Here is a 16598-nt window from a genome sequence, read left to right as displayed (position 1 = left end):
CACTGAGCAGCAGAACATAGAGGTTTTTGTGGTGTTTTGGATGCTTTGGGAAACTCGAGGTAATCACATAAAACCTTTCATAGCACTACGATTCACCTAGACTACCAGGTAGATTTAAAAGAAAAGCCTAGTAATGCCTTTTCCTGAGCAAATGTGGCATGTAGGGTACTCGGAGGAACTCCCCTGCGTTTCAGCAGTGGCTTCTTAACAGTTCCCCAGCTTTACGTGTCGGGATCCAGTGACTGGACGGGGCGGGGATGGACCCATGTCACAGGTTCACGCAGTGGCGTACGCGTGTGACCTACAGCCTGGTAGGGAAACGGGAGCGGGCAGTAATTAGTAATTGAGTTGGTGATGTTCAGGTGCTGTAGTTTGTACTTCAGTGTTACCAAGTGATGGGTCCTTGGAGAGGCACACCAGAGCCACGTGCCGCTGTGCTGGCCGGGAGCCCGGGTTCAGCCTGAAATTAAGTGAGTTTTGGGATTTTCACAGAATTTGAGTTGGCCTTTTGAGCTGGTCTCCTGCTTCCTGGCCGGTCACCTGGAGGTAACCTCGGAGGTATCACAGCCTGTCCTGTCCGCCCGCCAAGAGCCGTGGGCCCGCCACAGCGGGACACCCTCGGCGTTTGCCTCGGCCTCGGCCAAGAGCGCTGTACCCGCCGAGGGGCCGCCGCCGCTCCGCGCGTTACTGTTCCTTTAAGGGCCGGCGGGCGGCGCGGTCCCGTGGTGCATTGCGGCGGGCGCGCGTAGGGAGCGTGGCTGGCGTCCGCGCGTTCGCTGCCGCCGCTCGGTTCGAAGTTGGCGCCGGGCGCGATGCGGCGCTGAGGAGGCCTCCGACGACGGCTCTGAGGAGGTCGTCGCTGCCGCCGCTCTCCCCGGCCCCCACCATCGGGGCTCGCTGCCGTCTCCCAGCCCTGCTCTCCGGCCGTTTCCGCCGCTGCCGCCATGTCTGCGGGCTTCTCCTTCGGCGCGGGGACCCTGGGCTCCGCGGCGGCCGCCGCCGCCGGGTCGGGAGGAGGAGGCGGGGGCGGGGGCTTTTCCTTCGGAGCCGCCACGCCGAGGTAACGCGGCGTCCCCCACCCCAGCTCTGCTCGGCCATGCTCGCAGGCCCTCGCCCCCAGGCTCTTACGGCCTGGGGGAGCCGAGCCCCGCGGCCCGGCCCGTACCGAGGCCGCCGTCGCTCCGCGGGCCTGGCCCGGGGCGGCCGCGGCTGGGCAGGCCCGGGCGACACGCGTGTGTGTGTGTGTGTGAGTGGGGGCTGGGCGCGGGGAGGAAGCGCAGCCCCCGGGCCGCGTGTCTCGGCGGCTCTCCTGCTGCTCTGGAGGGGCCCGGAGCTCCGGCACCTTTGGCCGAAAGGGCCCTTGGTGCGCGGGTGAACCGGCTTCGCCGTGTCTGCCCCGGTGCGCAGGGGGTGGGGGTGCCTTTCCTGCCTCATCTGCTTCAGCGCCGGCTTCGGGAATATAGACGTAGGGATCGATCTTTTCGGCAGCTAGTAACAAAGCGAGGTGCTCTTATAGTTTTGCTTTATTTTGGTTTTGTCAGAACAAGGCGTCTTCTTTCACGATTATCTCCAAGGTTCTGAACACAGAACATGAATCGTATACGTGTCGAGGTTTCAGCAGTCAGCCTGAGCTTGTGTGTGCGGCATGGAGCTCGTTGATGTCAAAGCCCAAATGTTTAATGTTCAGATGTGATCCCCCACCCCGAAGTTGGGTGCAACCTTATCCTTTCTGGCACAGATAACCTTGCACTTAGCATATAGTGTTTTGGAGTAAAAGGAGAACTTTGTGCATGTGACATAAAGCAGGCTCTGTACTAAAGGCATTGTTAGTATATAGGTTTCTCAGAATAATAGGTAAGTCTCTGTTGTTGCTGGGGCTTTTCCCCCCCCCCCCCCCCCTTTTTTTTTCTTTCTTTGCACACAGCAGTACCAGCAGAGATTGTTTTTTCTGACCTCCTTGCTATTACGCTTCTGTTGAAAAATAAGGCTATTGTAGTGGAGCTTTGTATCAGGGTTTTTCCCAAATCTGATCAGGCAAAATCGATCACTGTAATGTAAACAAAATGGGAACGGGAGCTACTCAAGGGAACGTTACCTGAAGCAGATATATTTGAAAATACTTGCTTGTCAGAATTGTCAGGAATTGGCAGCATGAAGGGAAGAGAGCAGAACATCTGGATCTGAACAAGTATCTCTGGATTAAATGGCAGTATTGCTATTTGGAAGCCCATCTGAGAGGGAACAAGTTTTCTGAGTGTCTTCTAATAATCTTAGTTTTATGGTTGTGACAGATTGATGGCATTCTTGTGTTACCTGTGCTTGTGGGTTTGTTTGTTTAACTCCACAGTGAAGCTTATATGGAATTGGTAAAGAACGTAAGTTTCTTTTGCTTCATGCCTGTTTAATGCAGATTTCCTGTGATTAAAATGATCAAGTTAAAATAATATTTGTTTATTCAAAAACACTCTTCTAAATGTACCCTGAAACACGGGAAACTCTCTTTTTCTATCTTGTTGATCTGCACTTGTTAAAAACTGCCTATTGAAATTAAATATTTTTATGGTTTTTTTTCTGTTCTAGCTGGCTTTTTAATCTCTTAAAAGTAATAAGTAAAAGTTTAACAGGTGCTAACTAATAGTAGTATGATACCCTGCATTTTTAGTCATGTATTTATTCTTACAAGCAAGACACATCTTTAGGGCTATTGGTCAAGGAGTATCACAGAGGAAGAGGCCTTTTTACTGCTGGATGAGTGAAAGAATCTTGATCATCCTTATGGGATAGTTTACTGGAGAACATGTTTGAGCCTATAGGAAGAAGCTGTTCTTCTTCTGACCTGGGTCGAAGACAATATTGCCAGATGTTGGGAGAAAAGGGGCTTTATTGTGTAGTTCAAGTGTAAGTATTATTGATGAGAGTGACCAGTATTCTAGTGGCCCAAAGCCTATGTGATATGCTAGTCTGCCTAATTCCTGCATAGCACCCATAGCCATTCAGGTACTTAAGCTCTTTCTTTTTGTTGATGTTCTCTATACAGTTACATGGTATGTTTTACCCAGGTGCAATGCTTTGTTCTAGTTCTAAAATTAGAGTTAGGACTTGACTTCAGTCACCTGAGCTCCTCTTCATCTGTGGGGAGTAGATAGTCCTTTTGGTACATGCTTTCTGCTGATGATGAGAAGCTGCCATTGCTTTGTTTCTACATTTTGGTTTTTCTATCTTAAAAAAATAAACAAAATGCCACTTCATTTTATTTGAGTTTTTGGGGTGTTTTTTTTTGTCCTACAGTGCTGAATTGCATCTTTTGTACCTTAGCTTTCTTCTACTGGAATGCTGAAACAAGAACTTTCACAGAAGAATCATCTTTGTATTGGAAAAAGATGAAAAACATAAATTCTTGACTAGTGAGAGAAGCACCATGTTGTGTATTTAAGTTTACAAGCAGTTAGGTCATGGTGCTGTAGTGTGGTATGTTGAAATTTTGAGAGTAAAGAAAGCTGAAATGATTTTGGTTCCTGTGGAGTTGGACAGTTAGTGGGTCTGTGTCCTTCTAAACTTTTTGGCTACTCTGCTTCCTAAATTACTTCTTCGAGAATAACTCACACCTAGATTTTTTTCAACTTGCAACCAACTTTTGCTGGGCTTGCCACAATCAGTTTTGGAGATATTTTGAAAACTTTTAATGTAAAAGCTGATTATAGTCTTTTTTTTTAAGGATTTATTTCTGTGTTTAATTTGTTATGCCTAATTAGAGCTGCCCTCATACAAAAAGGAGAGAGGAGATGAGGGAACAATGAGAGACTACTGAACACCTGAAACATAAAATATTTCTTGACAGTCGTCACTCTGAAGTCTAAATTGCATTTTGTTTTGGTGCTACTGTTGTACTATGCAAAATGTCATTTAAGTTAGAAAATTTACCTAGTTTCTAAAAAGGCTCACAAATGGGAGGAGGAAGTTACTACAAATAAATTTTTATAGTAACTCACCTGATCTTTCATCAGTTTAAGAGCAAAATTTTTGAAATCTTAGACTCACCTGGCTGTTAGTACCTGCAATTTCATTGGTTAGAGATAATCATGATTATTGTGTTCCCCCTGTGTTATTGTACCAAAGATAATGTGTTCTCCACTAAATGTAAAGCTTGTTCTCTATTTGTCATGAAACTTCTCAAATATGTAGTTAACCAGGAAAATTAAGCTTTTTTATTTATTTTGGGTGTTACTGATCTCTGACTCCTTCCTCTCTTTCCCTTCATCTGTGAAAATAGCTAAGTTTATTTCTGTAACTTTCTGACAAGTATACAGTCAGAAAAGAAAGTATGGTAGGCATGAGTACCTCTATAGTTTGCACCTGTGGGGAAGGGCAGCACTTTGATTAGAAAATTAATTCATACATCAGTGTGTTTTGGTGGTACTGTAGGGGAAAGTTGTGCTATTGATGTGAATGGCTGTGTGTCTGCTTATCACTTCAGAATGAAATAAAGTAACATTGGTTGAGGTTTCTGGTCAGAGGTATCTAACTGGACTTGCAGCCTGCTTTGAAAAGATGTTCTTACAGGTTTGTTGTCATCTTTGTGCTGCCTCTAGCATTTGTTCTCCCATTTCAGTAGTTCTGCCTAATTATTGTCCTTGAACTAATGAGATGATTTAACGGAGAAAAGTTCAAATTTCATACTGGTCTAGCAAGATGTATCAGCTCAACAAGGAGTTGAACAAATGCTGGAGTTGGTGTCAGGGAAGCAGTGGGAATTATGGAGTTGTAGAAGGAAAGAGGGAGATAGTCTATGGTCACTGCCACCAAGTCTATCTTGTCCAGCTGCACTATGTACGGTTCAGGAAAATGAATGATGGGGTGGGAAAGAAATTGAAATAAGGGAGGTGTTGGATTTTTTATTTATTTTGTAAAATAATTATTGCTAATAGTCTTATTTTGTAATAGCTCAACAGGAGGACTTAATTTTGGAACTCTGGGCTCTTCCACTGCAACAGCAACTACATCAGCTCCTTCAGTGGGTTTTGGGAGTGGACTTTTTGGATCAAAGTCAACCACTGGCTTTACACTAGGAGGCACCAGTACAGGTAGAAAAAATTCTTGTACAGCAGAAATATAAGTACACAAAAACTGGGTCATCAGGTGTTTGTTTTTTTACAGTAGTTCTGTAGCTCAGTGTATTGCTTAGGTAGCTTTGTAAGAAGGCTTCATTGAACAGTTTAAAAGGTCATTCGTTGAGAATTATGTAGTACTGATGCTGCAGAAACACAAATGCAGTTAACAGAAAACTGTGCCTATGTGTAAATTGTTCCATAACTTGAATCCTAATGTTTTCTAGAAATCTAACTCTTCATCCAGGATGCTCAAAATTATAATTTAAGATTGAGTTATATTTTGATCTGAAAAATATTTTAAAATATTGTGAGTTTGTCATGTTACAAATACTAATGTTTGTAATCCTGCAGTAGTAATCATTTCTGGTTTTGTTGTTTAGGTTTTTTAATACAAATGAAGAAATTTATTAATATTTTCATAGATCTCTAATTCAGTCTGTGAACATACAGATTCTTACAAGAGTATTGGAGCGCAAAAGAATAAAACTTTGACTGGAGGTGATTTGGTTTTTTTCAGCCATCAGGCAGATATAACTTAATGAATTTTACTTTGGCTTCAATATTGTTAACAAAATGATCTTTTTTTTTTCTCGTACACTTGTATGAGTAGATAGGGGAAGTTCTAAGAACCAATTTACTAGAAATAAATTTAACAGTAAACTGAAAGCCTGTACTACTGTGTTTGACTAAATTGGGGTAATTTTCTTTTAACTCTGAATGATTCTTTTGATCTTCTAATCTGATGGTTTTAAAAATATGAAATGGCATAGCACTGTATTCAAAAGAATGTTTTTAAATTACCAGTAGGGCAGAAACCCTAAACCATGACACAGGATATTACAAAGACTTTGGACTCTATAATCCTCTTCATTATACTGTAAATCTGCTGATTTACATGCTAATGTTATGTACTGCCATATGGCTGAAAAAAATATTTGATAGAATTACTAGTTTCCATATTTTTATTTACCTTCATTTATTTGAAATTTCAAACAATTTGCTATACTGCTGTGTTAACATCAGCTTCACTGTTAGCAGATTCTTAGAAAGAAAAATGACATTTTTTGAAGTCAGTTATGCTTTGATTTGTGCTGCTAGCACTTACAAATACTGTTTTCTATTAATGTTGTTTTGCTTTCAACATACTACATAAAAACCTTGTATAATAGTCTGCATACTGACTCATAATGTTGTATTATTTTAGTCTTTTGTTTCATGTTTTTTACTATCATAGCTGTTCTGTGGTCTTCAATTACTATTCTTATTCTGTTTGGTTTTATTCTTAAAGCAGGAACAGCAACAACAATTGCTACAGGACTGACATTAGGTAAGGACCTAATTTAGATTTTAACGTTAAACAGGCCGAAAAGAACAGATAGATCTTTCTTGTAATACAGAAAGTTAGTGGTCATATGTGAGCTTTTTCCCCATTACTAATAGCAGTCTGCTTTGCAGCCCAAATGGTGAGGCTGCAAACTAGAGGGGAGCCCTGCAGTTCTGGGCACTGTTACTCATTGGTAAAGGATTATTCCATTCCTGTGCAACAGTGACAGTGATCCTAGTGAAAAGTTAGACTTTGTATTTATTTTTCCCTGAGGAGTTTCATCCTTCAGCGGAGGGGAGAGAATACATTATCAAAGAATTCTTCATACAGAATTTCTTGCTGTTATGAACTTTGTGTGAACAGGTCTGCTAGGTAATTACCACTTCTAGAAGAATAAAGAGGGTTGAACTGGGAAGGGACCTTGGAAATATTTTACTTCTGTTTGATGCATCTTTAGTGACTATTTTTCAGCTGTCATTGGAAATACAGGAATGTGTGGCTACTTGTGGGTTTTGTTTTCTTTGTAAACACCAGCAACTGAGATCTGAGAAGAAACTGAGCTTGAGTATCACAAATGTTGGGTGTGGGGGTGGTGCTGCAATACATACTGCAGTCCAAGAACTTAGGAAGCCTTGCTGTGAATAAATAGGAAAAAATGGTGTTGGATAAAGAAGCAAATGAAATGAGCAGAAGGGGGGAGCAGCAGCTAACACAGAACAGGCTGTGTGGATGTGTAATGATACGGGGCAGTCAGTAATATGCAGATGAACATTAATTATTTTTTCAATAGCTGAATGAAACTATGTCATCCAAAACAGACACACAGCAGTTACTGAGAATACCAAGTATGCGCTTCTTATGCTTGCTGTTGTGGTTTGTGTATGTATCTGCACACTCCTCCTTACTTTGGAATATGGATTCTAGAGTGTAAAATGTATTCTTGCCATGAAAACAGCAGAAAGTGGAAGTGATCAAAAGCAAAGTTTGAGGGAATAACATTTCAATTTGTAAACAAGAAAACTATGTTGAAAGGATATGCATATTTCATTTTGGTATGCACATCCAGTTGAGAATTTTTAGTCTGTATTTTAGGCAGTATTGCTTATAGCTCCATCTACCAATACTTTGCTGCTTCTATTACATGCTCTTGGTGGAATCTCTTACTTTTACTTTTTTTTAGATTACTACTAGATATAATTGCCAGTCCATGATTAAAGCCCTTTGAATCACTAGGAATTCTGGAGCAAAAATGCCTGTGCAATTAATATAAACCTTTGCAATTTATCTGAAGGTGCTACAGGGATATTTTATTTGATGTGAGTGATCTTGCATGCCATGGTGCTCATGATGGTTAAATGGGAATAGTTCAGAAGAGAAGGTGAATTGAGGATTCATTCTCAGACAGAATGTTCTAAGAGTGACATTTGGTTTTTACTTTCTTTTAGGCACGCCTGCCACCACATCAGCAGCTACCACAGGCTTTAGTTTAGGTTTCAACAAACCTGCAGGTTCGGCCACACCATTTGCTTTACCTGTTACTTCTACCTCAGCGGGTGGCCTCTCATTATCATCTGCTCTTACATCGACTCCTGCAGCAGGTAGGAAGATGTTTAGGTGTTTTGTGGGGTTTTTTTTGTTGTTGTTTTTAACAATAAAAGTCTATGGTAAAACAGTTCTACACTCTATATTTTTCTAGTATTTACGTAATTTTGTGGTACTTCAATAAGAACATTCATTGGACTTCGCTGGTTCTAAATTTGGGTATCCTAATGCAGGTAGATTTATGTTGATATAGAGGGAGGCATACCATGTGATATAGGCAGCATATAAGTCATTAGAAATGTAGCAAGAGCTGATTTGTCATGTGAAGTGATTATTTTGTTATTGTTAACCCCGTGGAAGGTTGAAAGCTTCTTATGTGCGCAGCTGAAAAGTTTGAAAAATGTCAACCTTTTGTAGATGGCCTGAAATGGCTAACTAGTAGTGGAAACATGATTTTTTTGCATTGTAGTTCTCATACTGGCACACACCTGCCATCATATTTAACTCAGCTAAACTGCACCATGCACGATGATAATTAAGACTGGACTTCATTTTTCTTAACTTTAAGAGTCTGCATTTGAGCTCAGCTATCTGTGCCTTCTTTGTCCCCTTATGCCTGTGGTCTTTGTCTACTCAGTTCTTCCCTATCCTACCAAAAGCTGGGATGCTTAATTCTAGAAGGTGGCTCAAACTACTAATGAAATGTTCTTGTATCATCTGTCTTGTGTAATATATTTTAATGTTTCACATAAACCATTAACATTTCAGCATTTTAATATAACAAGTCAATAGCACTTGTTAGACCTGTTTTGCCATAAAATAAATTCTGTGCCAGGTTCTAGATTCTCCAGTGTTCTGGGGGACTCTCAAAAATTTTATATAGTTGCAGGTAAATATGGACTAATCAAGATTATAGTATTGTAGAACAAAATCATGTATAATTGAAGTCTCTATGGCTTTGTGTGGAAAATGTGCAGGAAATAAAAATGATGATTGAGTTTATTATCCATTAATGATACAGGTGCTCTTCAGACCCTTCAGTTATTTCAGGCTGTCTATGGATGTATTTGAGTGCAGTGTCTGCATGAAGCTGGTTTGCTTTCTCTGCAGGAACTACTGGCTTTACGTTAAATTTGGGTGGTACAACTGCTCCAACTACAACTGCCTCCACAGGCCTTTCCTTGGGAGGAGCTTTAGCAGGTTTAGGAGGTTCACTTTTCCAGAATACAAGCACAGCAGCGACAGGTGAAAGTTATTTTAGTTTTTTCTTCCTTCTGTCTCAAAAGATTGAAATTTAATGTGTGAATGTATTAAACTCATAATCTAAGATTTAGTTTATATAAAATCTTAACACTGTGAAAGTGTAATTAAGTGTTACAGTTAACATGGCTATGGAGTTGCTATCCATGGACAGTAGAAATGAAATCTGAAATCATCGGCGGCTTTCTCATTCTTAAATTCACTTGTACTTAATGCTTCTTTAAAAAATGAAAACACATGGAAGTCTTTGTCATTGCCATAATTGACTCAAGGAAGTTGATCATAAATGGGAGAGGGCAGTGATATACAAGTATCTCCTCCATTTGTGGAGAAGTTGAAAGCTACTTATCCCGATGGCTTTTGGTCTGAATAAAATCTTCAACTGTTAGTATTGTCATTTCACAGCTTCCTGTTTTTCAGCTCTGTTGTAGTGTGTTGGTAACACTGCTCTTTAAGTGAAACAGAAAGATTCTTAAGATGCTGATGACAAGTTAGCTATCTGATTAGCTACCTAGTAATGTGAAGAAATAACACAAAACACTTGTGTACAGTTACATGAAACTTCATGCAATCTGCTTCCTGTTCACTTTGCATTTAATCCAAATGTAGTAAATGGACACTGAAATTGCATGCAAGATTATATGTGCTTTTAGTTTAAAACCAGTTTTAATTATCAACATTTTTAAGTGCAGAAATTTTGTTTGGGTTCCTTGTAGGGCTTGGGCAGAATGCTTTGAGTTTGACTCTGGGGACAACTGCAGCTCCTTCAACTACTGCCAATGAAGGTCTTGGTGGCATTGATTTTAGTAGTTCTTCAGACAAAAAGAGTAAGTTTGTTTTAAAACATTCATAACTTCTTTTTAATCGAGAAAATTGAGAGCACTACAGCAAAGATATTTGTCAGCTTTAATTCCACACTGCTAACACAATGAAATAGTAACTCTTCCCCTTACAATGCATTTCACTTAATTTCATTCTTAGCTATTGTGCTTGTAGAGAACAACAAGATTTTGGGGTGCAAATGTTATGTAAATGTATTTAAAATGTGTGTAAGCCACTGTAATACTTGAGAACCAGGATTTAAACCCTTTAGCCTTTCGGGAGTGAATAGTCAGGGGCTGTTGCTGAAAAACCATGGCAGATTTCTGCAGCTATATGTCAAATAGCCACTAGAGGGAGGAGCAGGGTTGTGTTTGTCATGCATTGGAAATGCAAAAAGTACTCGTTTGAAACCAGCTTTCTCCAACTGTAACAGATTGTAAACTTTCTTTTTTTGAAAGCCTACACAATAAAATATCCTATTTTTAGCTGTTATTCTTCAAAGCCGTATTTCTGGTGGTGCATAGTTCTATCTGATACATTCTATCAGGTTATTAAAACCAGCTATAAAAACTTTACCTCTGTGGTAGCTTTGAAGTACTTAAGGGAATATTGAGTATTGACACATGGACACTTATTAATTTGTTTTGCTTTTATACTTTCAGACTAAGCTTAACTAAAGCTGATTCTAAAATATGCATTATCTCTGGGGAATCAATACTATTAATTTAATATCTTGATTCCATTCAGGAGCCAGATTTTAAAGTAGGTATACCAGTAGCTAGAAAAGAAGGAAGTACAGAAACTCCATGAAACCATCTTTACAGACTAACATATGTTGTGGAGACAGTTTTTCATACTTGTAGAAGAGATGGCATATTATTGACTGTCCAAACTGGAGCGCTGTGCATGGTCTTGATTGGTTTTGGAGATTATTACTGAAACTGGGAGTGATGAAAAAGCTCCAATTCCTAGGTTCTTATGGGATTTCCATTACTATAATATTAGGATGTTACACTTCCATAATATCAAGTATCTTACAATGAGGCCCAGAGAATCATAGACTAAAAATCTACTTCAGTCTGACATCTCCCAGCATTGTCTTGCCCAGCTTTTAGGGTGGAAACTTGATTAGTACCTGAACTCCCCATATGTTGCATAGTGCCACTGGATGTGTGGGACTATCGCTGTCAAAATGCTAAGCAGTAGGTCCCTTAGCTAAGCAGTGAGAAATATCAGAGGAGACTGTGTTTTGAGTTTTCTTTTTCTTCTTTTTTTCTTTTTTTTTTTTTTTTTAATTTGGGTTTTAATTTAGGAGTGATTCCCATAATGGATAGTGCTGGCTTAAGCAGCTCTGACAAATATCCCTACTTGTGTCCTCTGTCAATACAATTGTTTGTACCTCAGGGTTTGAGAGTGGTGCTTTTACGGTTTTGAAAAAATGCCCTAGGAATCCCGGAACAGATAGGTACTAGCACCTTTGTTCTCTCTTCTGGAATTGGTTATAAAAGCTTTTCCTTCTGGAGACTGAAGACTTAACTGTCTACTATTTCTTTAAAATACAACTGCAGGAAAAGAAGCTGATCTTATACATATTTTCTGATGTATTACTAAAAAGAATGCAAAACAACCCCCCAAAACTGGAGCATTCAACTTGCCCAGAAAGTAGCAAAATCTGATTTCAAATCTTTATCTTTTACATTGTAAATATTGTTCTGATGTACAGGGGGGAAAAAAAAACCCAGACAAAACAAAAACCCACCAAAAAAGTGGCTGGAGAGAGAAAACAAAGTATACTTAGTTTTCTGCCTCATTTTTATGTTATCAGCAGAGAAAGGAGTCCTAACTTCTGGGGTTTATGCCTTTTTTCTTTTTCCTCCCAATTTTGTGTAGATTTCCCCCCCCCCCCCCCTTAGCAAAAGGCATAGGGAATGGTTTGAGACTCCAGGTTTTCTAAATGTCCTGGTACTGCATGATAGAGTCTGCAGACAATTTAAGTAGGTGTTGCTTCTAGAAGAGGTAGCTTTTCCTGGCAGGAGCACTGACTTGTGCAGCTTAAAATGCTTGTGGCGCTAGTGTTAGCTACATACATAGCTGCTTTCTGTCTTGGTGGCACTGAGGGGGAAGTGAGGATGTTTTAACTGCATCTAGCTGAAAATGAAACTTACTTCTTGGACTTTGAGTGAGTAGTCTTCCTAGCAGATTGCTATGGCATGGGGTGTGATTGCTACCCTGTTGTGCACAATATCGTTTTCAGCTCCATTCTGTTACTCAGAAACATTTGGCATCTTGATCCACAGATGTGTAGTTTGGGGTGGTAGGTAAGCAGTAACATCTTCAGTTCTGTAAAGCTGCATTCATTACTGAACTTGAAGCAGTAGCAGAATTCTTAGGGAAGTCCGATGGGCATGCCTTTGTTACCTTTGTATTTGAGAGGAGACTGCTATTGCTGAATTTAAACACTTGAGTGTTTTGTGGGTGTGAGTCTAAGTGTGTTGTGGTTGCATAAGAAGAAACAAATGTCTTATGCAACTGCAGTTGTTTCTGCATTTGTAGTGACTCATAGTGACACGAGATGTCTTGTATTACTCTGTCCCAAGAAATTAGCACCTCAGCTGTGGAACCATTGTTCTTGAAAAGATATTTATCTGTGAAGGGGGGTTAAATTAAAACCTTCTTTCTTTTATGGCTAGCCTAGTCTGTGTCTTATCAAGAGAAATCAAGCCTATTGTAGTCATTAGTTCTTCCCTAAAATCTCATTAATGTTATTTTGCTTGTTCTTCAAAGTTTTATTTCTGACCTATAGTTTTTATTTTCTAGGTGACAAAACAGGAACAAGACCAGAGTAAGTGTTCAGATTTTCTTTGCATTCCATGTCTTATTAGAAAACAGCTAAACTAAATATGTTGGCTTTTGTAAATAACCAACTTTTGCAACAATTTAGTAATGGTGGTTCATCATTTTAAACACCGCAATTTTCCAGTCAAATACAATACACACAGCTTATCTGGCATCTGCTGTAGACTGATCATGTGGCCTGAAAAACGATTTCTGCAAATGTGTACGATGCTTACACCACAGACTTGGACCCTGGAATAGCATCTGTGTGCATTAATCCAAATAATTCCTAGTTGTGACATACATGCAATGGGTGCAAAACTGTTTAATCAATCACTTGAATGTTTTAATGATGTTTGGTAGTCATGCAAAAGTGTTTGGCAGTATTAAAGCACCATCTAAACACGCGTTGTCTCTTGTAGAGATAGCAAAGCACTAAAGGATGAAAATCTACCTCCAGTAATCTGTCAAGATGTAGAAAATCTACAGTAAGTAGTGGTTTTTATTTATGATAGTTTAATAGCTGAAGTATTGTATGCTGTTGATGCTCTGTGACAAAAACACCCTACTGAAGGCTGTGCGCAGGATAATTTACTAGCCCAATGCCTTTCGGCAGGTTAACCTCGGGAACAGAGTAGGCGCGTAGTTCTAGTAGCTGAAGTCTTAGGCTGGTTTTTTTTAGCCTCACTTTTTCATGCATTTATGCAATATAGGCATGCCCAATGAATATGCTCTTAAAATCTGATCCATCTCTCCCTGGGACTACTAACCGTATTGCACATGCATAGTAAGTACTGAACCTTATGGCCATGTTGCTTGTGCATTGTGGATCTTGTATGGAATAGAGAGAACTGCAAAAGAGCTTTCCCTCAGGCACGAAGGAGGCGGATTGTAGACTAGTCAAAGAGACTGTACGTCACTATATTTGTGAGGTCAAAGTAGTGATCACTTTTACATAGATATTTCAATATTTTAAATATAATATATATTGTGGCTTATCAGGGTTCAACATAACATGTTTAAACACTTGCTATTGAGGTTTAGGGCTTTTTTTGGTGTGTGGATGGGGTTTTTTTCAGTATTAGCATGCTAGGAGTTAAGATAATACTACGCTATACAGTAATTTTACTGTTCAGTACTTGATTTTTGGAAAAATTAATAGCTATTTAAATATGACTGAAAGGTAGACACTTGGTTACTTCAGGCTCAATACTTCATGTTTCTTTCCTCCCCACCCTCTTCTTTTTCCTTTCCCCAGGAAATTTGTGAAAGAACAAAAACAAGTTCAGGAAGAAATTAGTAGAATGTCCTCTAAAGCAATGCTTAAAGTACAAGAAGACATTAAAGCTTTGAAACAACTTCTGTCTGTAGTTGCCAGTGGATTACAAAGAAACACTCTAAATATTGACAAGCTGAAAGTGGAAACTGCACAGGTATAATTGAATATAAATTTTTGTTATGTAGAGTTTGTATGTTGGTTATTTCATATAGGATGACTAGTCGTCTTTATCAGTCAAGTTAACAAATTAAAAATTTGTAAACTAAGGGAAAAATTCTAATGAAGTTTCTGGGGGAGACTGAAATCTGTGGTGTCAGTATTTTCAGATAAGTGCAACAGCAATAAAATGGCTTTTATTCAGGAAAGCACTCCTCCATAGCAAAGGTGACAGAAGAGAATGCGTGCCTGCTTTAGTTCAGTTTCAGTTTTATATTCAGCTGCTAGTGAAGATGTATTTGTAACAATATGCTGGGCTGTGGAGCAGCAGAAATAAAAGTTATCAGAAGAAAGCATACTTGCAGAAAACCCAAACAAAAACCACACCGTAACATTTCAAGGATCAAAATACCTTAACTAGCACTACTATTCATTTAGTGAACTTGAGTCACAACTCTGTCCACCAGTCTGCATCTTAACTGTGCAACCAGTTTGAGCTCAAGTTTTGATGCAAGTGCTTTTCAGGTTAAGTTCTGTACTGCTTTTCTTTCGTCTGGTGTGTCAAGGCTGCTTGCTATATAAATAAATAAGTGTATTTTATTCTGAAGTAATAATGTTGATGTTTTTTTCTATATCTTGCGATACCAAAAGGAAATACTCTGTAGCTGTGCCTTGCCAATGTTTTTTTTCTGTGAAAACAAAAACTTGTTATTGATATTCTCATATTTCTGTAAGTGATCCAGTTGAGAATAATTGCAGAACCAGGGACTGAGAAATTCTTAATGGTAGAGTTATTAGAAAGTATTAAACAGAAGTGTATGCTGTAATTATCTTGCATAAAAAGATAATTTCCATAAAGAGGCATTTTTTGACCTAGTTAATTTTTTTTTTAAAGCCGAAATAATCCTTTTTGTTCTATTTCTTGTCTTTTAGGTGTGTTACTTCCTTGCACTTGACTGTTGCTTTTTTCCCCTAGTCCTTGATAATTGTAGCAAGATTTCTGAAGTACAACAGAAATTAGATCTTCTCTGACAGTTTAGTGCAATATTTCTCAGCTTCTGAGAGCTCGATGTGCTTTCACTATGTGCTGTTTGTTCCTTCCCCAAATTTCTGTTGGTATTTGCAGTTCTCCAACTTTCTGGCACTCTATTCTTTGAAGAATTTCTGGTCAGATTCTATCATGATGTTAACTTAAATATATGAAGAAAATATTTTATGTGAAGGAACAGTGGAGTTGTAGCTGGTTTTGAATGCTTCATACAGAACCTTATCTCTTATTAATTCTCCCTACTTATTTAGGAGCTAAAGAATGCAGAAATAGCATTACGAACACAGAAAACTCCTCCTGGTCTCCAGCATGAAAATACAGCCCCAGCAGAGTGAGTTACTGTTATTCATAAAAAATAGTCAATAATACAACTTGGAGAAGGGAAGTCTCTGGGGAGACCTTGCAGCCTTTTGATGCTGAAAGGGGGCTTATAAGAAAGATGGGAACAAGCTTTTTAGTAGAGCCTGTAGTGATAGGACAAAGGATACTGGTTTTAAACTGAAAGAGGGGAGATTTAGACTAGATATAAGGAAGAAATTTTTTGTGATGAAGGTGGTGAAACACTGGAGCAAGTTGCCCAGAGAGCTTGTGGATGCCACATCCCTGGAAGCATTCAAGATCTTGGATGGGGCTCTAAGCAACTTGATCTAGTTGAAGATGTCCCTGCTCAGTGTGGGATGGGTTGGACTAGATGACCTTTAAAGGTCCCTTCCAACCCAAACAATTTTATAATTCTATGGACTTCATAATATGATTTTTTTTCTGGTTCCTGTAACACTTGTAGTGAATGCTTCATAGAATCAGTATTTTATCTTTCTCTCATAGGCATGAGAAATAAGGTCTTTACTCTCTTTCCACTAGTAAAGCAATGTCAAGAATGTCATAGAACATAACTGTTGCAATTAATTAAATGAAAATTGACAGCTAACTTAGATTAAAAAAATAGCGGCAAACCAGTGAAGTTTAATCATACAATTTCATTGTTTTACTCATCTAGCTACTTCAGAATCTTAGTTGAGCAGTTTGAAGTACAGCTGCAGCAATACAGGCAACAAATAGAAGAACTGGAAAATCATCTTGCTACTCAAGCAAATAACTCACACATAACTCCACAAGGTAAATGTTTCCTACGTAAAAACTAAGATATCTTACAAGAAAAACTTACCAATTAATATCCTCTCTCGTTATTGTTGGCTTTTCTTATTTAACATAAGTGTTCACATA

General features: G+C 39.1%; 1 protein-coding gene across 2 annotated transcripts in view; it reads left to right on the top strand.

Annotated features, from left to right (window-relative positions):
- The first annotated feature begins 697 nt into the window (after positions 1–697).
- NUP58 (nucleoporin 58) overlaps positions 698–16598 on the top strand; it is a 38066-nt gene continuing 22165 nt past the window's right edge. Inside the window, exons 1-11 of one of the 2 annotated variants that reach the window (XM_075742148.1) lie at positions 698–1060; positions 4942–5081; positions 6397–6435; positions 7878–8030; positions 9085–9219; positions 9951–10061; positions 12874–12898; positions 13314–13379; positions 14150–14324; positions 15626–15705; positions 16372–16490. In XM_075742148.1, the coding sequence (XP_075598263.1) occupies positions 945–1060; positions 4942–5081; positions 6397–6435; positions 7878–8030; positions 9085–9219; positions 9951–10061; positions 12874–12898; positions 13314–13379; positions 14150–14324; positions 15626–15705; positions 16372–16490 (1159 nt within the window). In that variant the 5' untranslated portion in view covers positions 698–944. The remainder of the gene's footprint in view (positions 1061–4941; positions 5082–6396; positions 6436–7877; positions 8031–9084; positions 9220–9950; positions 10062–12873; positions 12899–13313; positions 13380–14149; positions 14325–15625; positions 15706–16371; positions 16491–16598) is intronic. The other variant, XM_075742149.1, reaches the window with a different exon arrangement.

Source organism: Balearica regulorum, chromosome 1 (assembly GCF_011004875.1).
Source record: "Balearica regulorum gibbericeps isolate bBalReg1 chromosome 1, bBalReg1.pri, whole genome shotgun sequence".
Classification (NCBI taxonomy): Eukaryota; Metazoa; Chordata; class Aves; order Gruiformes; family Gruidae; genus Balearica; species Balearica regulorum.
The sequence above is the reverse complement of the archived record's forward strand: the minus strand, read 5'-3'. Positions and strand labels throughout refer to the sequence as shown.